At 40.9% G+C, this 24,785-nt stretch overlaps 1 protein-coding gene across 27 annotated transcripts in view; it reads left to right on the top strand.

Moving 5' to 3' along the window:
* DTNB (dystrobrevin beta) overlaps positions 1-24,785 on the top strand; it is a 297,564-nt gene that overhangs the window by 90,894 nt on the left and 181,885 nt on the right. For all 27 annotated transcript variants that reach the window (XR_004027095.1, XR_004027093.1, XR_004027094.1 and 24 more), the window contains 2 exons: positions 918-1,023; positions 4,752-4,918. Coding sequence is in view for 24 of the 27 variants with exons in the window: in XM_030800614.1 (XP_030656474.1) it covers positions 918-1,023; positions 4,752-4,918 (273 nt within the window). In the remaining 3 variants the exon portion in view is untranslated. The remainder of the gene's footprint in view (positions 1-917; positions 1,024-4,751; positions 4,919-24,785) is intronic.

The following is a 24,785-nucleotide window of genomic DNA, read 5'->3' as shown; positions in this document are numbered from 1 at the left end:
AGGTGTCACGTGGGCTGGAGAAAATAAAAAGAAAATTCATTAATTTGAAATATTGTGGAGAATTTGTTCTCTCTATATTGTATAACTCTATTTCTATCTTATCTTTCTAGAATGTTTTCTAGTTTGGTGTCTAAGTGGGACATACTCTTTCAGTGTTTCATATACAGTGGAAGCTTACTATATATTTGTTAAAAAGAGAAATAAAGATAGAACAGAAAAATGCAGTCTAGCTAGGGAGATGGTATAACAGGAGCATTGTGATGGGCATTTGGACATGTAGGTTCCAGTCTCATCCTTATCATAACTGTCCCTATGATGTTGTCAAATTATTTAAACTACTTTAAGCTTCTGTTTTCTCTTCTGTAAATGAAGAAGTTGTTAAATGACGTCTAGGTGTTTGCCCTTCAAATTATTATTTTTTTTTTTTCAATAGTTACTTAAGTGCATCTTGTGTGCCAGGCACTGTTAGGAGAGCTGGAAATACGGTAGACAACCAGCCACAGTCCCTGCTCTTATACCTGGGTGTGGGGTGTCTTCTCTTCCCCACTGGAAAGCAGAAATCGTAACCTGAAGGACAGTCGGGTTTATGTCTGATTTGGGCCAGGCCACTACAAAACCTTTAAATGCTTTATTTGCTTATCTGTAAAGTGAATATAGTAATGTCTAACCTAGTTTACCTTATACAGTTGACTAAAATAAAATAATGTATATGGGAATACATTTGAATATACTAATAGTAGTAATGTAAAGTACAGTATGTAGTAGTGTCTGTAGTAATGTGAAATATTTTATTTTGCTATGAAATTTACCATGTAATTCACTAAAGCTTGGATGGGAAAAATCCTAAATTAACTTAAACTTGGAGTTTGGAGATTCCTAAAAAATTTAAAGTATATTTGTTTTTCTTCTCTTTACAGAGAAAGATAATGCTAAATATGTTTTTAGACACGATGATGGCTGACCCTCCTCCCCAGTGCCTTGTCTGGCTACCTCTCATGCACAGGCTTGCCCATGTTGAGAATGGTAAGCAGAACTTTTATTGTTCAATTCCTCATGCTATAGAAAGTATAGGAACTGATGATTTGCAATGTCCTTAGCTATTAATATCATTGAAAATTACAGCTGATATTTGCTGTCACTCTGTCATTTGATTTTGTGGTTTTGGCTTTCAGAAGAATTTTTTTAAAAAAAGGGAGGATACTTATTACTTTATTTTTTTTTATTTTTATTTTTTTTCAGACAGAGTCTCACTCTGTTGCCCAGGCTGGAGTGCTGTGGTGCAATCCTGGCTCACTGCAACCTCTGCCTCCCGGGTTCAAGCAATTCTGTCACCTCAGCCTCCCGAGTTGCTGGGATTACAGGCGCTGGCCACCACTCATGGCTAATTTTTATCTTTTTAGTAGAGATGGGGTTTCACCATGCTGGCCAGGCTGATCTCGAAGAGACTTATTACTATAAAAAGGATACCAAGAAGTAGGCTGGGCATGGTGGCTCACACCGGTAATTCCAGCACTTTGGGAGGCCGAAGCGGGTGGATCACTTGTGATCAGGAGTTCCAGCCAGCCTGGCCAACATGGCGAAACCCTGTTTCTACTGAAAATACAAAAATTAGCCGGGCGAGCTTGTGGGTGCCTGTAATCCCAGCTACTTGGGAGGCTGAGGCAGGAGAATCACTTGAACCTGGTAAGTGGAGGCTGCAATGAGTTGAGATCGCGCCACTGTACTCCAGCCTGGGTGACAGAGTGAGACTGTGTCTCAAAAAAAAAACACAAGAAAGGATACCAAGAAGTAGTCATATCAGGTCATACAACTTCAGCTATAGGCTTTTCCTCCCTAAGATTCCAGATGATTGTTTTCTGTTTGAGCCCAACTGATTTTTAGCCATGACTTCCTGTTTCCTCTTTGATTTATCAAACTCATAGCTCTGAAAACCTGTGTATATGCTATATCAACTGCTAAAACTATGATTATTTTGGAATAATTTAAAGAAAAATAGCCAAGATATAATTTAACAGTGGGTTCCCTTTTTTTTTTTCCCATTTTTTTTTCCCTTCACCATTTTGCCTTGAAACTATTCTTGGTGTCACTCGCAGTAATTTGACATAAATCTTTGTTTTGCTTTGAGTTAAAATGGTACTTATCTCTTAGTGACTTCTTAATTTTTCCTGTTCGTGCCATCAGTTTATCTCCTCCTTTAGGTTGTTGGAGTTTGTTAAAGGGAAGGCCATTGTTTTTCTAGTAACCTTCCGTCTCTCCAGGCTCTTGCCTTTCTTCATTCCTCAAAAGAGAATGAGGAAGAGCCAAGAGTCCGCTTTTATCCCCGCTGGAAGAATAAAATAAACATCCATACTGTTTTTATTTTCTTGCTCTCCTATCCATACTTCAGAATAAAATTTTCTCAGCCTTTTACCCTACTATGGCTTTAGTTCACAAGTACCGCAGATTAAGGATTAGTTTCTTAAAGGACCAGAATCGCTCTAGACTAAAACAGCAAAATTTTTAAAACAGGATTCTTGGATAGATTTAAATTTTGGAGAGCAATGCTTTTATAGCCTTAAGTGTTTTAGTAGTTTTATGTCCAATTGATTTTCATAAAATCATTTTGTATTTGCTATACCAAGTAGAAAGAGCCTCACTTTGTCAAGATGTGTTATTATCCATATGCATATGAACATTTTATTGTGACTTTTATAAAGTGTATAATTTATTGATTACATTCTTAATGTATGTGGTTTGTAATATTTTTATCAGAGACAGAAATGTTATAAAATCATTAAAATATCTAGAAATAAAATGTTACCTATCACACTAATATTTTTCTGTATGTCTTAATTTTAATGGTGAGAAACAAATTATAAAATTATGGTATTTATGGTTTTTTTTTGGTTTGGGCTCTATGAAGTTCATCATGAATTATATTGACATTACTATACATAAGGAGAAATATTCACTTAAGCAAAAGTTGCACTTTTTAAATTGATTTACTAACCCAAGTGTATAGTATATAACAAGGTAACTGCTAAGTGATGCACTTTACCAAAATAATACTTTTACCAGAACCTGAACAGTCCTTCTCTTTCTTATTTATAATTGACCCAACACACTTGTTAATTTTTTCGTCATTCTGATTCTCTGCTTTTCCGTCTGTCACCCATTCCACTGACTAAGCATTGGCTCTTGACTGGTTTGGAAGAGAACACAGGAGAATCACATAGACATATATGTTCAACCAAAATTATCAGAATGTATTTGGTAATTTAATACTAACATACATATATCTTTTAATTTAACCTAAATTACTTAGAATTATAAATATTGGCTGCACAGATGTTGACCTCATTGACATTTGCTGAGATTGAGGGAGTCCTGTTCTCTGGAGGAACTATACTAGGTTGTATAGTTAATTTGGAGCACATGCTCTTAATTAGCATTTCCAGCATTCCATAGAAATACCTTGATGGCAAAAAACTGAATTTCTTAAAAGAAGTAATATCCTTTGGATTTCTCATTACTGAGTTTAGTTTTCTTTTAGTCCCTAGTGATCATGTTATATAATCTTGTTATATTGTTTTTCTCACCTCATATTCAATTTTTTTTGAGTCTTGATTCACTAGTTAATATATATTTTTGGAAGCAAGTCTAGAAGTCCCTATAATTGAAGTAAGATTGTGGTCTTATATATATAATGCTAGAAAGAGTTGTTCAGTGAAGATTTGAATATTCTATCCCTCTTTTTGTTTTCTTTTTTTGTTGTTGTTTTTGAGACAGAGTTTCGCCCTTGTTGCCCAGGCTGGAGTGCAATGATGCGATCTTGGCTCATTGCAACCTCCGCCTCCCAGGTTCAAGCGATTCTCCAGCCTCAGCCTCCCGAGTAGCTGGGATTACAGGCATGCACCACCACGCTTGGCTAATTTTATATTTTTAGTAGAGACGGAGTTTCTCCATGTTGGTCAGGCTGGTCTCGAACTCCTGACCTCGTGATCTGCCCACCTCAGCCTCCTAAAGTGCTGGGATTACAGGCGTGAGCCACCACGCCCGGCCTATCCTTCTTTTCTATTAACTTCCTTTTCTTGTGTTCAGAGTTGAATTGTCAGAGGAAACAATTATGCTGCCAACATTTAAAAGTATAATTAGTGCTCTGTAACATACAGTTGTGTATTGCTCTTGATAGTACATTGGAATGATTAGATTAGAATCATTAGTCTGTGTTGAATTTTTTTTCTGATGTATTAAATCTTCTTTTTTTTTCTAGTAAGTGGCTAGTTAGACTAGCAGACAATTTAGATTCTTTAGTTCTAATTTTATTTTGTTTTGTTTTTGAGACAGAGTCTTGCTCTGTTGCCCAGGCTGGAATGCAGTGGCGTGATCTCCACTCACTGCAGCCTCTGCTTCCTGGTTTCAAATGATTTTTGTGCCTCAGCCTCCTGAGTAACTGGGATTACAGGCATGCGCCATCATGCCCAGCCAATTTTTTTGTAATTTTAGTAGAGACAGGGTTTTGCCATGTTGTCCAGGCTGGTCTCCATCTCCTGGTCTCAAGTGATCCACCCACTTCAGCCTCCCATAGTGCTGGGATTACAAGGGCAAGCCACCGCATCTGGCTCTAATTTTGTTTTTACCTTTGTTTTTATATTAGTTTTGGTATTCCTCTGTATTGACTTTATTCTCCAAATGAAAATTTATTCTTTCTTCTTTTATTCCATCCCTTCCCTCCTGCCCTTTTTTCTCCCCTTTTCTCTCCTGTCCGCAAGTCTTCCATCCCGTGGAGTGCTCCTACTGCCGATGTGAGAGTATGATGGGTTTCCGGTACCGATGCCAGCAGTGCCACAACTATCAGCTCTGCCAGAATTGCTTTTGGCGTGGCCATGCCGGTGGCCCTCACAGCAACCAGCACCAGATGAAGGAGCATTCCTCTTGGGTAACTGCTTTGTGTTTCATCTGTGTCCTTGACTGTTAATCTGTTTGATCAGTAACGGCACCTGGGCCAGTTTCCTCATGGATGCCTACCAAATAAGGATGTGGTGTAGTAAAATCTTAACACTAACATTTATGCCAGGATTGCAAAAATGTGTTTCCTCACTTGATTTTAAAAGCAGAATTTTTAAAAATTCCAGGAAACAAAGATAGTACATTTGAAATGGTCTCTTTTATTCAGTAAAATGGAATGTTGTAATGCTCTCTTTCCAAAGTGAAAAGTGAGTTTCTTCTTATTTTAAAACTGTACGGGCCGGGCGCGGTGGCTCACACCTGTAATCCCAGCACTTTGGGAGGCCGAGGCGGGCAGATCACGAGGTCAGGAGATCGAGACCATCCTGGCTGACACAGTGAAACCCCGTCTCTACTAAAGATACAAAAAAAAAGAATTTAGCTGGGTGTGGTGGTGGGTGCCTGTAGTCCCGGCAAGTTGGGAGGCTGAGGCAGGAGAATGGCATGAACCCGGGAGGTGGAGCTTGCAGTGAGCCGAGATTGCGCCACTGCACTCCAGCCTGGGCAACAGAGCGAGACTCTGTCTCAAAAAAAAAAAACTGTACAAGGGGAATCCCCCCCCATGCTTATTCTTTTCAGCTGTAAGTAAGACTTAAAGTTCTTCTTGCAAGCAAAATTTCCTCACATTTATAGGGTTTAAATGTTGCCAGGAAAGTTGCAGAAAATAACGGAGTTAAGTATTTATGCCTGTAAAGTTGGAAAAAAACATTGTATTTTACAACCATTGCCACATTGGTGTCTTTACCTTCAAAAGTAGTTTTTAAAATAATAATATCTTGGCAGAAGTCAACATCTGATTTTTCTGTGGTTCTTATAAATTTTATGTAACATGGTTATCATCAATTATTTTCCTTCCTTTCTTTCAGTTTATTTCCAGAGTCTTAAAAATGCCATATTTTCCTTCCAAAAAGTTGCTACAGCCTTTGTTTTAAAATCTTTCCTCTAGTTTTTGTTTGTTGGTTGGTTGCTTTGCTAAACAGTAGAAAAACATGTAAGGTCGGAAGTATAATTCAGGATCTAGGTTCTTTAGCCTGGTTATCCTATTGGCCTTAAAGTATTAGAAAGCTTTAATAACCAGTTTTTATTTTCCCTTTGGTTGTCTTAAAACTCAACCAAGAAAAAGCATATAAACTCACATCAGGAATTAAAGAAAAAACAAAACGAACTTCCACCCACATGTACACTTAACTCTAGTTCCTTCATCTCTGAAAATCTGTTAAAAGATCCTTTTTTTTTTCCTGGATAGGTTTCTGTTATAATTAATGATAAAATTTTGTTAAACTGAGTATCCTGTCCTGGGTCTTGTTGTGTTGTGAATTCCATTTTTTTTGGTGGTGGTTGTTGTTAAAGAGCCACTTTTAAAATCCAAAAAAAGAAAAAAAAAAACACAGTAGTTTCTTTTGTTTTTCATTGAATAAAGAAAATTTACAGATTTTCAAATTGTTTCTTTTTGCTTTCTTAAAGTACAAGTACTTCACTATGTTAATTGTTAATGTTTTTTCCACTGGTTGTGTGTGTGTGTGTGTGTGTGTGTGTGTAGAGTCTAACTCTTTACACTGGGATAGTTTTTGCTGTTTTACCTTTCATGATGACTGAGTTTGCTGGTATATTTCTACTGAAAATTCTCATTCTGGATGTTGGGGCTAGGAGAATGGGGAACTTCTTATTCTGCCTCGTTTGAACTTCCTCATTTGGCTAACCTATAACCCTTTTAAAAATGGGGGTTTTGTATTTGTTGAGAGACAAGTGACTGATACTGCTTTATGATTTGCATGTTTTCATCTACTCTTGAATTTTCTCATTGAGTTATAAGATACATACAGAAAAGTATACAAATCACAAATGAATTCTTACATTTCTGTTTGACCCTCACAGCACTCTTGTGAACTAGATCTTATTTGCATGTGTTATTCTTATTTCAGCTTGTTTTATAAATTTCTTTATTTTTGTTAAAGAGAATTAAATTTTTTAAAAAATAAGTATTGTTATCCTGCATAATTCTGAAGCTAGTGTGATAAACTATCAGTTCTGAATTTTGATGGATGTATGCCTTGCGTATGGTAGATGCATACTCGTAAGGCCTTTTAGCAGTATGCGTAGGAGTCTGTATGTAACTTGTTTTCAAAGATTCTGTACGTGCAGAGCTCTTGCTCTTTGAGGAAGATGTGGTTGAATTTTGAGGCTGAATAAAGAGGTTTCCAGCTAACAAAAAGATGTGTTATGAATTTAATAGTAATTTCGTTGAGATTGTCGGCTCTGTTTATAACTAATATTTTGAACAAATGTTTCTGTATGCTCACACATGAGTTTAAGTGTGTGTTTAACCAGCTAATATATGAATTTTCATTGTAGATGTGATATATGAGTTTTAAGTAGTACCTGGAAGTTTGATTTTTCCAAAAATTTCTGTTGAATGTTTTATCTCAGTAACTATGCAGTATAATTCATTCTTTTACTCCTTGGCCCATTTTGTTTGCCTTTATTACAAAGAAAATGCCGTATGGTACCATATCTGAGATTCATCCTGTCTTTCATTCAGAATTTATTTTTCATTCAGAATTTATTTTACTGTGTGCCAGGTCCTGTAAGAGGTATTTGGGATACATCTGTGAACAAACCAGACAAAGACTCCTGCCCTGTGGAGCTTAAGTTTTAATGAGTGTGAAAGAGACTGCTGGAGCTTGTCAGCATTACTTTTTTCCTATTCTTGTTGACACATGTCTAGATTACACTTTCCAGCCTTTGTGTAGCTAAGTGGAACCATGTGAGTAGTTCTTGCCAGTGGAATGCGAACAGAATGATAGGTGTCTTTCCAGAAGAAGACAGTTAATATATAGCAGGGTGCCTTCTCTACCCTCTCTGCTATCTTGGTGGAAAGAACGTCATTAGGACTCAGCGGAGGGTGAAACCATTAAGCGAAAGGTAACCTGGGTCCTTGAATGATGGGTGGAGAAGAATATCCAGCAACCCACTTGACTGTGATGGAGGCATGTTAAGAACTTTGTGTTAAGTCGCTGAAGTTTTAGTACTAGAAGTAGAGTTCTGTTAAAATAAAATCTTAAAATGTGTGGCATTGTCTTAGCAGTCACGTGGCACACTTGATGAGGAAACTGACATTGGAGAGGGAAAGTCAGAAACCCATGTTATATAGTGGTAACCAGTTTGGTAAATGTGTCATCTGTGATAATTTGGAAGGCATGCCTCACACCAACCGGGCTCTAGGTCAAGTGTTGGAAAAGATCAGAATGTGAGACTGTTAATGGTAAGGTGACATAGGATAGAAATGAGCTTAGAAATAATTGGCTAGTGCGCAAGCGGTAAATGAAAGGGAACAGAGAAAGCTCTGACTCTTGGGGCGGTGAAAGGAAAAACAGACTGCTTCCAGACCCTAGAGAGAAAGCGTTAAGAGTTGAGAAAGGCTTTAAGCCACAAAGTCCTAGTAGACCTTCTCAGTTGAAAAAGGTGACCCAATCCTGTGGCAAAGATCAGATAAAGGGTATGGTCTCTTTTTCTTGGCTGCTTATCAGAATCCCCTTGGTTCTGCCTGCAGAGATTCTGATTTATTGGTCTGAGGTACATGAAACCCTGGATATAAACAGTTTTTAAAAGTTCCCCAAGTGGGCCGGGCATGGTGGCTCACTCCTGTAATCTCAGCACTTTGGGAGGCCAAGACGGGCAGATATCTGAGGTCAGGAGTTCGAGACCAGCCTGGCCAACATGGTAAAACCCTGTCTCTACTAAAAATACAAAAAATTAGCTGGGTGTGGTGGCGGGTGCCTGTAATCCCAGCTACTTGGAGGCTGAGGCAGGAGAATCACTTGAACCTGGGAGGCGGAGGTTGAGGTTGCAGTGAGCTGAGATTGTACCATTGCACTCCAGCCTGGGCAAAAAGAGTGAAACTCCATCTCAAAAAAAAAAAAAAAAGTCCCCCAAGTTATTCTATCATACAGCCAAAGCCAGAAGCAACTGACCTTGTTCATATGGCCTCCAGGTGGCTTCTGTTAGTTGAAAGCAAGCGGCAAAGAACTACATTAGTCTTAGGAAAGAACTTTTTGTGTGTGGTTACTGGCACATGGAATCAACTGGAAACAAATAGATCAAAGGCCTACTAAGTTTCTGAGGGAATTACATTGACAAAGAAATTATGAGCCTGAACTGAACAAGCCCTTAAATATTTGAGCTATAAAACTACTATAAAAAAAAAACAAAAAAAAAAACCTCTGAGAACTTGCTCTGGCAGGGTAAGTTGATGGGTTGTGAAGGTTGTGCAGCCCCCCTGGAGGGTATGCCAGAGCCCACCTGGTCCAGAAGGATATTGGATAAGGAAGAAACTCCTGCTCCGGCTCCACCATTGTATATTGGGAGCAGGAAGGGAAGGTGCAGATAGTTTTTTTTTTTTTTTTTTTTTTTGGCGATGGAGTCTTGCTCTGTCGCCCAGGCTGGAGTGCAGTGGCGTGATCTCGGCTCACTGCAAGTTCCGCCTCCTGGGTTCACGCCATTCTCCTGCCTCAGCCTCCTGAGTTGCTAGGACTACAGGTGCCCACCACCACGCCTGACTAATTTTTTGTATTTTTAGTAGAGACAGGGTTTCACCACATTAGCTAGGATGGTCTCGATCTCCTGACCTCGTGATCCGCCCGCCTCGGCCTCCCAGAGTGCTGGGATTACAGGCGTGAGCCACCGCGCCCGGCCTGGTGCAGATAGTTTGCCTTTTTAGTTCATAGATTGCATCTTAAGGAGTTCTGCATGATCCTTATGAAGAAGGCTATGCCATATCCGGAGATCCTGGACGCACCAACTGAATTGGACTGCACGTGTTCTGCCTGGGCATGTGTGGCGTGGTGGGAGGAGGCAGGGGTGCTCTGTGCATAAGAAAAGGGAACAAAAAGGTACCTGGTGATTGAAGTTTCACTAATATCCATGGTTTCCTTTGCTTAAATTCCACTGGAGAGAACTAGTCATACAGTCCCATCTGGCCACAAGGAGGGTATGTTGTATGTTATATATATATCACTTCTCAGCCAAGGCAGGTGTGCCTCTATCTTTACCCCCCACTGCCGATATACATTGACCAAATAGAATGATCTCCAAAGGAACTGGCTGAGGCAGAAGTCCTCAGATGGAGGAGGCTGGGCACCTGTATGGATGGAGCACAGCCCTTCTGCCAACCTGCATGGGACTCTAACATGAGCAGATTAGCAAGTGGAATCAGGAACGTAGGGCTGGGGAGATTGGAGGTTGAATATGGAAGTCATATAGGCCTTGTTGAGAAAATGAGATTTGAGCACGCTTAGAAGTTTACCAGCAGAGATCTGGGGAAGAGAAGAGGTAGTGTTCAGGGTAGGGGTATACCTGTAAATCCAGGGAAAGAAGCCAGCATGGCCAGAATGCAATGAGCAGGGGAGGATTGTAGGAGACAAGGTGAAAACATTAATGTGGACCCATTGACCATTGTAAGGACTTTTACTCTGAGTGAAATGAGGAGTCTTTATAGGGTTTTGAATAGAAGAATAACATGATATGATTTATATTTTTAAATGGTCAGTCTAGATGCCATGTAAAGAGGAGACAGTAAAAAAGAAAGAGAGGAGCAGAGAGACCATTTAGGAGAAATTCTTATGATAATTAAAACAAGATATGGTTGGACAGTAGTAGAGATTGTAAAAAGGATTGAATTACGATACGTTGTATAAATCAGCCTAATGGGTTGGATGTGGCTTGTGAGAGCGGAGGAGTCAAGGAAAAGTCTAAGATTTTGTCCTGAGCGTAGAAGGATGGAATTGCCGTAGACTGAGGTGGGGAAGGCTGTGGATGGAGAGCGTTTAGATGTTAGGATCAAGGATGAACCTTGATTCACCGTTTGTTCTGGACATGTTGAACTTAAGTTGCTTATGAGATATCCGTCCATATGGAGTTGTTGAGGTCATTGTATGTGATGAGTCTAGAGTTTAAGAGAGAAGAAGTCTGAGCTAGAAGTATAAATCTGGGCGTCAATGGCGTATATTTAAAATAGCCATGAGACTGGATGATACCACTTATATCATGAAGAGAATGAGTGAAGATAGAGCAGGAAAAAGAGGAGTAAGAACTGACTCCTGAAGCTCTTCAATATGAGGACATCTGGGAGAAGAGGAAGATCCTGCCTCCAGTGAGGTGGGATGAAAGCCAGGAGAGTGTGTGTTCTGGAAAACAAGTGAAGAATGTGTTTTGAGGAGGAGGAAGTGATCAACTGTGTCAAATGCTGCCGACAGTCAAGTAAGGAATAAGAGCTGATCCTTTGTCTAACAATGTGGAGATTGTCTGGAGAACAGTTTCTGTGGAGTGGTGGGGACAAAAACCCGATTAAAATAGGTTTAAGAGGGAAAGAAGGTTTAAGAAAGATGGAGGCAGTTAGGATAGCTAAGTCTCCTAATGAATAAATGAATATGTTTCTGACCCATTTTTTCTTCTTTTTTTTTTTTTTTTTTTGGAGACAGGAAACCACTCTGTTGCCCATCTGGAGTGCAGTGGCGTGATCATGGATCACTATAGCCTTGACCTCCTGGGCTCAAGCAGTCCTCCCACCTCAGCCTTCTGAGTAGCTGGGACTACAGTCATGTGCCACCATTCCCAGATAATTTTTGTAGAGACGGTGTTTCGCCAGTTTTGCCCAGACTGGTCTCAAACTCCTGAGCTGAGCTCAAGCGATCTGCCCACCTCCACCTTCCCTGTGCTGGGATTACAGGCATAAGCCATGGAGCCCAGCCCTCCAACATCATTTCTTTTTTTTTTTTTTTTTTTTTGAGATGGAGTCTTGCTCTGTTGCCTAGGCTGGAGTGCAGGGGCACGATCTCAGCTCACTGCAACCTCCCCCTCCCAGGTTCAAGCGATTCTCCTGCCTCAGCCTCCTGAGTAGCTGGGATTACAGGCACCCGCCACCACGGTCGGCTGATTTTTGTATTTTTAGTAGAGACAGGGTTTCACCATGTTGGCCAGGCTGGTCTCGAACTCCTGACCTCAGGTGATTTGCCCACCTCGGCCTTCCAGAGTGCTGGGATTACAGTCGTGAGCTACCACGCCCAGCCACCATTTCTAATAGTAGTTCCTATTGGAATTTTAGAAGACTCATTAATTGCACTTCACTTTTCCTCCCCACAAGATGACAGCCAGGAGTTAGGCAAATGGCAGTCTGTTTGAGAAAGTGGTTTTAATTGTGGGGAAACTGTGAACTTGCCAGTAGCCCCTGAATCAAATATACCCCCACCCAACTGCTAGCATTTCCAGCAGGGAGCAGATCCTGAACATTTATGGATCTGGGTGGAGAGGAGAATGCGTGCTCTCTGTGGAGTGTGCAGATCCCAAGAAAAAAGGGAGAGGAAGGGGTTGATCTAGGCATGTTCATTTCCTTCTTTAAAACCAACCAGTCTGATTAGGAGAGGAGTGAGTGAGGGTTAGAGTCCCTCTACCCGGAAATAAGAGAGTGGACAGTAACTAAATATTAATTTTTGTATTCAAACATGCAAGGCTATATCAGTCTTCTTCTTTGAGACACTCGATAAATATTTGAGTAACCTTGCCTTCAGCACTGTGGTGTTCCAGTGACTCTTGCTGCATAATAAGCCACCCTAAAAGTTAGTGACATTAAACACCAATCATTTGATTACACCTGCAGATTTGGATGGGGTGGAAAGTTGGCTTTTCTCTGCTCCATGCCGTCTGGGGCCTTCGCTGGGGTGATTGAAATATCAGGGTTGGGGGATGTGGCTTGAGTGACCGGAGGGTTCTTCCCTCCCATGTCTGACTGCCCTGAGATGGGGAAGGCCGGGATCTGCTGGAACAGACACTGGGGCCACCTATGTGTGGTCTCTTAATGTGGCTTGTGGTGCTTCTCACCGCTTGGCCGCTGTGTCTCTTAAGAGAGACAGAAACCCTAGAGGAGGCATCCAGACAGCAGTTGTCCAGGAGAGCAGGGCTAAGGCACAGGCCTTTCACCCCTGGCTGTGGGAGGTGTGCAGCCTCACTTCCGCTGTGTTCTGCCTTATGTGAGGAGTCACTGAGGCCAGCCCAGAATGAAGGGGAGGAGAACTGGACTCCACTCATGGTGCCGGTGATGGTCATGGGAAGGTCACATTGCAAAGGAGCCTGTGTGATGGAGACATTGTCGCAGTGGTCCTCTACCCAGTATCTGTTTGGAAATTATAGTCTGTCCCACATAGGATAAAGCCTTGTAATCAGAACAAGGGTTCCCACATAAGTGGTTAATTTAGCCATAGTGATTATTATGTTTTCCTACTAAATTATACTTTTTAAAGGAAGACTTTATTAAAACAGCTAACTATAATATTTACTAGGATTTTTATTGCCATATTTAAATAGGTTAGTTTTTTTTAAGTAAAGTATTTTGGATATATAACTGTGTGGGTTTTTTAAAAATCACTATTAAATCATCTTTAACCTTAACCTTCCTTTTCCTTGATTTGGGCATACGTGCTTTTCTGATTCATTTTAAACCAAACTCCCTTCATGCCTGTGTACTTCCTTCCCTCCCTCCCACGCTCGTATTGTGTGGTAAAATATATGTAATATAACATTTACCATCTTAACCATTTTTAAGAGTACAGTTCAGTGGCATGAAGGACATTCACATTGTTGTGCAGCCATCACCAGCATCCATCTGCAGACCTTTTTCATTTTTCCCAACTGAAGCTCTTCAACCTTTTTTTTTTTTTTTTTTTTTTTTTTTTTTTTGAGACGGAGTCTCCCCCCTGTGTCACCAGGCTGGAGTGCAGTGGCGTGATCTCGGCTCACTGCAACCTCCACTTCCCGGGTTCAAGTGATTTTCCTGCCTCAGCCTCCCAAGAAGCTGGGACTACAGGCGCATACCACCATGCCAGCTAATTTTTGTATTTTTAGTAGAGACAGGGTTTCACCATGTTGGCCAGGATGGTCTTGATCTCTTGATCCGCCTGCCTTGTCCTCCCAAAGTGCTGGGATTACAGGCGTGAGCCACCACGCCCGGCCTTCAGCGTTTCTTGATATGCAAGGAAGGCTCACAGCAAACATGCCTCCTTCTCTGCCTTCCATTCAGATCTCTGCTTCCTTGGTTTCACTTTACCAAGATAGATCTGACTGATTCCCATCTAGTTACTCCTTGGCAGGAAGTCTCTCACTCTGTATGTCCATTTATACAAAATACGCCTGTACCACAGATAAAGTAGAGGGCCTTCATGGAGGGTAGTTACGTAACTGACTGGTTGATAGTATGGAAATTTCACCTTTCTTCCCAGCAGATGGCAGAGTCCACCTCTGAACAAAGTTACTTATTGTGTTCTTCAAAATCTTCTATAAATGAGGAAGTATTTTGGATTTCTTTAACAATCTCTGTTAAATAAATATTGCTTTACTTAAAAAATGTTAATAGCTTATATATGTGCAGCATAGTTGTTTGGGCATTAGTGATAGCAAAAGTAAGCCATTTAGGGAGTCAGAGCAAATTTTCTTGTGACAGACCCGGATCAATTGAGATTGTTGACTTTTCTTGGTCAGAAGCGGTGTTCAATTTCCATATGACTAGTGTCCCTCTCCTCACACCTCTTGAATTATGAAAGATAATATATATTCATGGGAAAAAGGTGTGCTTACTGAGCATGCTCCTGTCCAGTTTTAAATAGCCACGTGTCATAATTAAACAATTACTTTGTGCAAAGTACAAAACTAGACAGAAATTTTTTTTAACTTATAAGACAATATCCCCACTTGTGGCAAGCAAGAGCTAAGACATACACATGAAGAAATTAAAAACAAAATATACAAAATCAAGTCCTTTAACCCAATGGCCAACTCTTCTCAAAGAAACTGCTGAGGCTGGGTCTGCCATGCCCCCTGCCTCTGCTTTTATCACTAAGTGTCCTCGTTTAAGCTGTCTGGCCTCTTGTCTTGGGTGGCACGAGCATTTTATCATAGTCTGTACTTCCTGCTCCAGCCCAGCTTTCTCATAAGTCAGTCCTCCACAGCTCAGCTCCCTTTAGCACCGCTGGTACTTGGCCAGAAGCTGCCCTCACTTTCAACTGCTTCTCTGCACATTTCTTTCATCCCCTGTCTCCATTGAAATTTGGCTGTCCTGGAAGAACTCCACTTCCCTGCAACCCTTTCAGGTAGTTATTTATTCTCTCACATCCCATGCATATTTAGGAGTTGACATTTTTATTTGGGTGATCATATAATTTATCATCAAAACCAGACCCACTTGAGAGTGAAAGGAGGCACTATTATGCAGGGACAACATGCATAAACTGTGATTATCTTGGACAAACCAGGACTTGTGCTCACTGTTTTAGCTTTCTGTTTTTGCATAAAAGATTACTACCAATTTAGCTGCTTAAAATAGTGGAAACTTATTGTCTCCGTTTTTGTAAGTCAGAAGTCCAGGCTCTCTGCTGCAGGTGTCACTGAGCTGAAATGAGAGTGGCAGCTGAGGCTGTAGTTATCACCTAGGGCTTAGAGGGCCTCCTGCTAGCTCCCTGTTGGCAGAATTTATTTAGTTGCAGCTGTGGTGCTGAGGTTCCCATTTTCCTGCTGGCAGCCAGCTGAGGATGAGTCTCAGCTCCCAGAGGCTGCCTACAGTTTCTTTTCATGTGGCCCCCATAGATAGTTTGCAACACGAACATTTGCTGTCTTCTAGGCCAGCTAGAATGCATCTCTCTGATTTCCTTTCCTGCAACCAGCCAGAGAAATACAGCTTTTAAGGGGCTCACATGATTAGACCAGGCCCACCCAGTGTAATCTCCCTTTTGCCTTATAACATAATGTAATCAAAGGAATGATAGCTTATCATATTTATAGGTTCCACCCACACTCAAAGGGGAAGAGATCATACAAGGACAGGGTTCACTGAAGGTAAACAGAATTTTCTGCCTACACTAGTCACCCTGATTATTTTTCTACCTTTTTTCCAATTTGCTACTTCTAGACTATTACATCTTGAATCTCTTAGTTTTTTTAAAAAAAGTAATATTAGCAAACCAAATTTGGAAGAACATACAAAGGATTATACAGCATGAGCAAGTGAGAATTACCCCCTGAAATGCAAAAGTTGGTTTGCATGCAAAAATCAATATAATATACTACGTTAACAGACTAAAGGATAAAAAATAATATCATCTCAATAAATATGAAAAAGGAATTTGACAAAACCCAACGCTCTTTCACGATTAAAAAAAATGCAATAAACTGGGAATAGAAGAGAACTTTCTCAACCTGAAAAAGGACATCTATGAAAAACCCACAGTGTCCAGTCAGAGTGGCTCACGCCTTTAATCCCTTCGAGAGACTCAGGAGGGAGAATCACTTGAAGCCAGGAATTCGAGACCAGCCTGAGCAACGTAGTGAGACCCTATCTCTACCAAAATAATAATAATAACAATAATGAAAAAAATTAGCTGGGCTTGGTGGTATACACTTTGTAGTCCTACCCACTCAGGAGGCTGAGGTGGGAGGATCACTTGAGCCTGGGAGGTTGAGGCTGTAGTAAGTTATGATTGCATCACTGGCACTCCAGCCTGAGTGACAGAGTGAGACCCTGTCTCAAGAAAGAAAAACCCACAGTTAACATCATACTTAATAGTGAAAGACTGAAAGCTTTCCCCCTAAAACCAGGAAAAAGACAAGGATATCCAGTCCTGCCATTTTTATTCAACATTGTACTGGAGGTCCTAGCCAGGGTACTTAGGCAAGAAAGCAAGCAAAATGCATCCATATTGAAAAGGAAGTAGTAAAACTACCTCTCTTCACAGATGACATGATCTTGTATATAAAAAATCCTAACTAATACATACAAAAAACCACTATAGATAATAAATTTACCAAGTTTATAAGATACAAAATCAATACAAAAATAGTAGGTTTGTGCAAAAGTAATTGTGGTTTCCCCGTTACTTTTAATGGCAAAAACCGCAATTACTTTTGTACCAACCTACTACAAAAAATGCAAAAATTAGTTATATTTCTCTATATTAACAATGAACAATCTGAAAATGAAATTAAGAAAACAGTTTTATTCACAGTAGCATCGAAAAGAACAAAATAAGATTACATTTAATCAAAGAAGTACTAAACTTGTGCACTAAAAAGTACAAAACATGGCTGAAAGAAATAGGCTGAGAGTGGTGGCTCATGCCCATAATCCCAGCACTTTGGGAGGCTCAGGTGGGTGGGTCACTTGAAGTCAGGAGTTTAAAACCAGCCTGGCCAAGATGGTGAAACCCCATCTCTATTAAAAATACAAAAAAAAAAAAGAAAAGAAAAAAGCTGGGTGTGGTGGCGTGTGCCTGTAGTCCCAGCTACTTGGGAGGCTGAGGCAGGAGAACTGCTTGAACCTGGAAGGTGGAGGTTGCAGTTAGCCAGGATTGCACCACTGCACTCCATCCTGGGTGACAGAGAGAGACTCTGTCTCAAAAAAAAAAGAAGAAGAAATTAAGACCTAAGGAAATAGACATGCTGTGTTCATGGGTTAGAAGACTTAACATTTAAAATGACAATACTCCCCAATTCATCTACAGATTCAGTGCAGTCTCTATGAAAATCTCAACTGCTTTTCTGCATAACCCTATAAACTGATCCTAAAATTCATATAGAAATACAAGAGACCCAAAATGGTCAAAGCAGTCTTCAAAAAGAGAAGCAAATTTGGAGGCCGAGGCAGGTGGATCATAAGGTCAGGAGATCGAGACCATCCTGGCTAACACGGTGAAACCCCGTCTCTACTAAAAATACAAAAAATTAGCCAGGCATGATGGCGGGCGCCTTTAGTTCCAGCTACTCAGGAGGCTGAGGTAGGAGAATGGCGTGAACCCGGGAGGTGGAGCTTGCAGTGAGCTGAGATCGCGCCACTGCACTCCAGCCTGCAGCCTGGGCGACAGAGTGAGACTCTGTCTCAAAAAAAAAAGAAAAAAAAAAGAATAGCAAATTTGGAAGACTCACACTTCCTGATTTTAAGACTTACTTCAAAGCAATAGTAATCAAGACTGTGATACTGGCATGAAAATAGAATTGAGACTCCAGAAATAAACCCTTATATTTGTTGTTGTCAATTTTTCAATGAGGGTGATGACCATCCAATGGAGGAAAGACTAGTCTTTTCAAAATATGGTGCCGAGACAACAACTGGATATTCACAGGCAAAAGAATGAATTTGGATCCCTGCCTTATACCATATAAAACATGAATTCAAAATGGATTATAGACCCCTTAATGTAAGAGCTACAACTATAAAACTCTTAGAAGAAGAGATTAGATGTAAGTCTTTATGACCTTGAGTTAGTGCCTTCTTCAATATAACACCAAAAGCTCAAGCAACAAAAGAAAAATAAATTGGACTTCAACAAAATTAAAGACTTTGGTGCTTCAAAGGGTGCCATCAGGAAAGTAAAAAGATAACTCACTGAGTAGAAAATATTTACAAATCATGTATCTGACTGATAAGGGACTTGTATCCAGAATTATAAAGAACTCTTAAAACTCAGCAACAACAAAAACAAAACCCCAACTAACCCAGTTTTAAAATGGGTAAAGGGAAAAATAGAATGGTCGTTAGCAGTTGGGAGGAGAAAATGGGAAATTATTGTTTCATCAGTATAGTTTCAGATTTGCACGATGAAAAAGTTCTGGCAACATAAACATACTTAACACTACTACTGTACTATACACTTAAAAATGGTTAAGGTGGTAAGTTTTATGTTGTATGTTTTTACCACAATAAAATATGTAGATTAGGCCGGGCGTGGTGGCTCATGCCTGTAATCCCAGCACTTTGGGAGGCTGAGGCGAATGGATTGTTTGACTCTAGGAGTTTGAGACCAGCCTGGCCAACATGGTGAAACCCCATCTCTACACAAAATACAAAAATTAGCCAGGTGTGGTGGTGGGTGCCTGTAATCCCAGCTACTCTGGAGGCTGCAGGAGGATCACTTGAGCCCGAGAGGCGGAGGTTGCAGTGAGCTGAGACTGTGCCACTGCACTGCAGCGTGGGTGACAGAGTGAGACTCCATCTCAAAAAAAAAAAAAGTAAATTGGGGGAAAAATGGGGAAAGGATCTGAATGGATGTTTCTCCAAAGAAGATATACCAATGGTTGATATGCACATGAAAAGATGCTTAACATAATCGTGAGGGAAACACGAATCAAAAACACAGTAAGGTGCTATTTCATACCCAGTAGGACAGCTAAATAAAAAAGACTGACTATAACAGTATTGACAAGGATGTAGAAAAATCAGAACCCTTATACTTGTTAGTGGGAATATAAAATGTGTAGCCATATTGGAAAACAGTTTAACAGTTTCTTAGAATGTTAAACATAGACTTACCATGTGATCCAACAATTCTGCTCCTAGGTATACACCCTTGAGAACTGAAAATACATGTCTCCACAAAAACTTGCATGTGAATGGTCATAGCAACATTATTCAAAAGAGCTAAAAAGTGGAAATAACCCAAAATGTCTATCAACTGGTGACTGGACAAAGTGTAGTTTACCAATACAATGGAGTACTATTAGGTTAGCAAAAGAAATGAGGTACTGATACACACTAAAACATAGGTGAACATTGAAAACATGCTAAGTGAAAAAGACAAAATGTCACATGTTGTGTTACTCCGTTTACAGGATATGTACAGAATAGGCAAATGCATAGAGACAGAATGAAATATACAGAATAGGCAAATGAACAGAACATACATTAGTAGTTGCCGGGGGCTGGGGAGAGGGATGAATGGGAAGTGGCTGCTGAGTATTGGGTTTCTTTTTTAGAGTGATGAAAATGTGCTGAAATTAGATATTAGTTATGGTTGTACAACTCTTTGAATATAATAAAAACCACTGAATTTTAAAGTGGGTGAATTTTATGGCATATGAATGGCATCTCAATGTATTCGTTTTTTGCATTACTATAAAGGAATACCTGAGACTGGGTAATTTATAAAGAAAACAGGTTTAATTGGCTCACGGTTCTCCAGGCTGTACAAGCATGGCACCAGTGTCAGCATCTGGTGAGGGCCTCAGGAAGTTTACAATCATGGCAGAAGGCATAGCAGAAGCAGGCAGATCACAGGACGAGAGCAGGGGCAAGAGGGGGAGAGGAGGAGGAGCCAGCTCCTTTAAACAGCCAGCTCTCCTGTGGACTGAGAACTCACTCATCACCAAGGGAATGGTGCTAAACCTTTCTTGAGGGATCCGTCCCCATAATCCAGTGACTTCCCACCACGCCCCACCTCTAACACTGGGAATCACATTTCAACATATGATTTGGAGGGGACCCACATCCAAACCATATCACTCAATAAAGCTATTATTTTGTATTTTAAATTGGATGGCTAGGGAAAGTCTTTTTGAGGTAGTGACATTTAAACTGGCATTGGAATGACTAACTTGAGGTTGGTAGTTGTGAATTCAGCATCATACCAGTCAGCATAGCTGTGTATTTTACTCCCACCACACATTGTGTGGGTGAAGGCAGAGAGTGGATAGGGTTGGGTTTTGATAGAAAAGTATGACAAAGGAAGAGAAGTGGCAAGGAGGGGGTTTGAGTGTGTGCAAAGAAAATATAATATTAAATGTAGGCATGGAGTTTGGTTCAAGAGAGAAATTAGGCCGTGAGGGAGACAAGATAAAGATGGTAGGCTCAAGGTAGTATAGGTTCAGTAGGTTGAAGTATTGTTTGAGGCAGACTACTAGAAGGAATGTGCTAGAAAGACAGAAGTTGGTGAGAGTAGGGGCTTGAAACTGAGATTTCAGGTAATGTATAGTAACTGGCAATAAAATGTTGTAGGCAGGAGGTGACTAGAAATGGCGGCCAACATAGTGTGGGAGAACAGTTGTTGAAGAAGAGGAGTTCAGAGAGGACATATGTATTAACAGATATATTAGCTTCCTATGGATGCCATAACAAATTACCACCAACCTGGGGTCCTAAACCAACAGAAATTTGTCCTCTCACAGTGCTGGACACAAGTTTGAAATCGAAGTGTCAGCAGAGCCACACGCTCTCTGCAGGCTCTAGGAAAGTATCTCTTTGTATTAGGATTCTCCAGAAAAACAGATTCAATAGGGTAGGCATGCGCATGTCTGTGAGATTTATTATAAGGAATCAGCTCGTGCAGTTATGGAGGATGACAAGTCCCAAGATCTGCGGAGTGAGTTGGCAAGTTGGAGACCCAGGAGAACTGATAATATAGGTCCAATCCTGGTCTGAAGGCCTGATAACCAGGAGAACCAATGAGGGGTAGTTCCAGCAGGCTCCAGACCTAGGAAGAATTGATTTTTCAGTTTGGGTCCAAAGGCAGACAGTTTGAAGACAAGAGGACTTCTTTCTTATTCAGGGCTGGGTCAGCCTTTTTGTTGTATTCAGGCCTTCAAATGATTGGGTGAGGCTCATCCACACTAGGGAAGGCCATCTCTTTTATACAGTCTACCAATATAAATGTTAATCTCATCCAAAACACCCTAAAAGGAACACCCAGAAGAGCATTTGACCAAATATCTGAGCTTCTCATAGCCCAGTCAAATTGACACATAAAATTTATTTTATTTTATTATTTCTTTGAGACGGAGTCTCACTTTGTCACCCAGGCTGGAGTGCAGAGGCATGATCTCAGCTCACTGCAACCTCCCAGGTTCAAGCTATTCTCCTGCCTCAGCCTCCCAAGTAGCTGGAATTACAGGCGTGCGCCAACATGCCCAGCTAATTTTTGTATTTTTAGTAGAGATGGGGTTTCGCCATGTTGGCCAGGCTGGTCTCGAACTCCTGGCCTCAGGTGATCCACCCGCCTTGGCCTCTCAAAGTGCTGGGATTACAGGCGTGAGCCCCCACCGCGCCCGGCCCCTTGACACATACATTTAACATCACACCATTCTTGCCCTCTTCCATCTTCTAGCGGCAGTTGGCGTTCTTTGACTTGTGGCTATGTCACTTCAATCTCTGCCTCCTTGGTCACATGCCTCCTTCTCGTCTATCTCTTCTCCTCTGTGTATCTGTCTTATATGGAAATACATTTGATTGCATTTTGGGCCCAACCAGGTAATCCAGGATAACTGCTTCCTCTCCCATCTAGATTCTTAAGTTAATTTTGTCGTAGAAGGTAATATTCAGTCTTCTGCCATATAAGGTAATGCAGGTTCCAGAGATTAGGATGTGGGAATATCTTTTGGGGGGCCGTCATTCATCCCACTGTGATCAGTGCATTGGAAAGATCAACTGTAAATGTTGAAATCAACAAGAATTATGACAATAGTAATGTTGGACTCCACTAAGGAGGGACAATTTGGGTTTTAGTCTGATGATATGACATTCAAAATTGGAGTTTTAAGGAAAAGGGAAAATGATCTAGAGAGTGGCAATGTGGTTCTAGGAGGACTTCTCCTCCACCTGGAGGTCTAGCTGTTTGAGGGGTGTGAGAAAGAAAGCAGCTGCCACTTGAAATGGCTGCAGGGAAGCCGAGCTTTCAAGGAATGCCAGGTTTCCTCCTAGAGCCATGCGTGAAAGCAACATTCAGAGAAGAGGTTGATGCGTAAGCCTCGGACGGAGGAGGGATTTTGCCAGTGGTGGACCATGAAGACAAGGAGAAGGTTTTGAGGGTTGAGGATTAGGGTCACGTGAGGGGATTTACTGAGCCTCACAGGAATAAAAATCCAGGTGAGAGTCTTGGATTTCTTATTTTAAAAAAGTATAACCTGATATAAAGGTTGTGCTGGAATTAACCCCAGATAGGCAGATCATGGCGCTGTGGCAGTGTGTTAGTTGAGAGGGTGTTGGTTGCCAGGAACATGCAGGGCTCTGGGTTCATCTTTTTACTCTTGTTGATGGTGTTATGGAGGCCCGGGGAGAAGTGCTCTGAAACTCTCCCAGTTGACAGCTGACTTAGAGCTAAAGTGACTGCTTCATTAACCAAAGGCCTCCCTTTGAAATTCTGGACTTTCTAGAGCCCTCCAAGGGTTAGGGGGAATAGTCTGGGATATTCTGACAGCCTTTATCCGCATTTTCAGTAGGTTGCTTGGGATGTTTAAATATTGCTCCTTTCAATCATCTGAACATTGCCCAGTTCTACTGTGTTGTTTGCCTGCACGATTTATTCATAAAACCACTTACAGCTGCAAAAATGCTAAGTTTAAAACGAACATTCAAAATGGACCCAGCTGTTTAAAAAGATGGATGCGATCAAATAAAGAATTGGTGTGTAGTTTATGAAACAATAAGGCATTTTTTCAACTGTAGCCTGATTATTCTTAGAGAGATGACAAGGAGGTTTTTCCATTACAAAGAAGTGTATGACTTAACTTAAACCAAGCAGTTCTTCAAATGAGCAATTTCCTGTGGCAGTCATCACTTAGCCACACCCTTTTGTCAACTTTAGATCTTTTTTTTTGTTCTTGCAGATGGCCACCAGAGCTGCACTGGAGAGTGCATCTTCTGCTTCCATGTGTGGGGAAGATCAGTGTGTTCTCTGTGACCCAATAGTGTGAATTGCTTATCTGTTTCTGCATTAACTCAAATCTATCAGTGATTATTGCCTGAATATCTCATGCTTTCTGTTGTTATGTTGTATATCTTCATTTAGTGACTACAAAATGTCTAGCTATGAAATGTGCATGTTAATTACTCATTAAGCCTTTGGATCACCTTTGATAAGCCAGATCCTGTGCTCCCCGGCATTTTCTTGCACACCTTCTTTCTGAATGTTTTCTCACAGTTCCAGCTTTTACATGCCCCTCACTCCACCCCAGACGCTAATAAATTTCTGCAGTTCTTAATTCCAGCTCGTTCTTCTTGTTCAGGTTAAGACTCCTACATTCAGAGATCTCATGGACATTTCCGTCTTGAAGTCTCACTGGTTCTTCTGTAAATATGTGGTTCTAATAATTTTTCAGTTCCTTTTCTTGGACTTCCACGTAGATAATTACATCATCTGTAGGAAGCAGCAACTGAATCACTTTCTGATAGTTCTACCCCTGTCTCAATTTTTTACCTCTTTGTGTTGGTAAGAACTTCTAATTTGGGGGGAAGCAGTGCTTCCTGGAATTTCCTGGAAAGAATCACCTGGGCTGCTTGTTAAATATACAAAGTCCCAGGCCTTCACCCTTGGGAATATTAGTAGGTCTGGGTTGAGGCTGAGGAGTCTGCTTTGTTTTATTTTTTAAACAAAGGCCCTGGACATTTTTTATCTTGAGAAAAGTTTGGAAAACACTGTTTCAGAGCAGTGCTAAATAATAATGGTGATAGTCTTTTGTTGCTGCTTTTAGTGTGTCTGTACCATGTGTGATGTCAGTGGACTGTTGGGTCTCCTCCTATTTTGACCTGTGGTAGCATTTGTGACAGCTTTGGAACTGTGGTGTGTCCGGTGTAGCGATACAGTGGGCTATCTAAACAGGGCAGCGAGCTTTCTGTCCTGATATTCATTCAGTGACATCTCAGTTCCAGGCCCTGGAGAGTGCCACCATACACAGAAGCACATGGGAAGACCTCTTAGTCTTCCAACTCTCATACTCCCTCTAACTCCAGTCTGCCTTTCTTGGGATCCTGGCTGCCTGTGGATCTACTTCCATAGTATTCGTGTGCTCTGCTCTTTTTGGTTTTAGCTGACTAGAACTTTTGTTTACCAAAACCTGAAATATTGGTCACACCCCTTCCTACTTCAGTTCTGCCATGGAACCCATTACTGCATTTGAGTGCCAGAGAACTGTCTGCTGTCTGTATTCGAGAAGCAACTTCTAATACAAAGATGACTTATAACACATGAAAGTTTTCTCTTACAGAGTAATATTTTGAAAGC

Source organism: Nomascus leucogenys, chromosome 19, assembly GCF_006542625.1.
Source record: "Nomascus leucogenys isolate Asia chromosome 19, Asia_NLE_v1, whole genome shotgun sequence".
Classification (NCBI taxonomy): domain Eukaryota; kingdom Metazoa; phylum Chordata; class Mammalia; order Primates; family Hylobatidae; genus Nomascus; species Nomascus leucogenys.
Note: the sequence above shows the minus strand (reverse complement) of the source record. Positions and strands in the feature narration are given on the sequence as shown.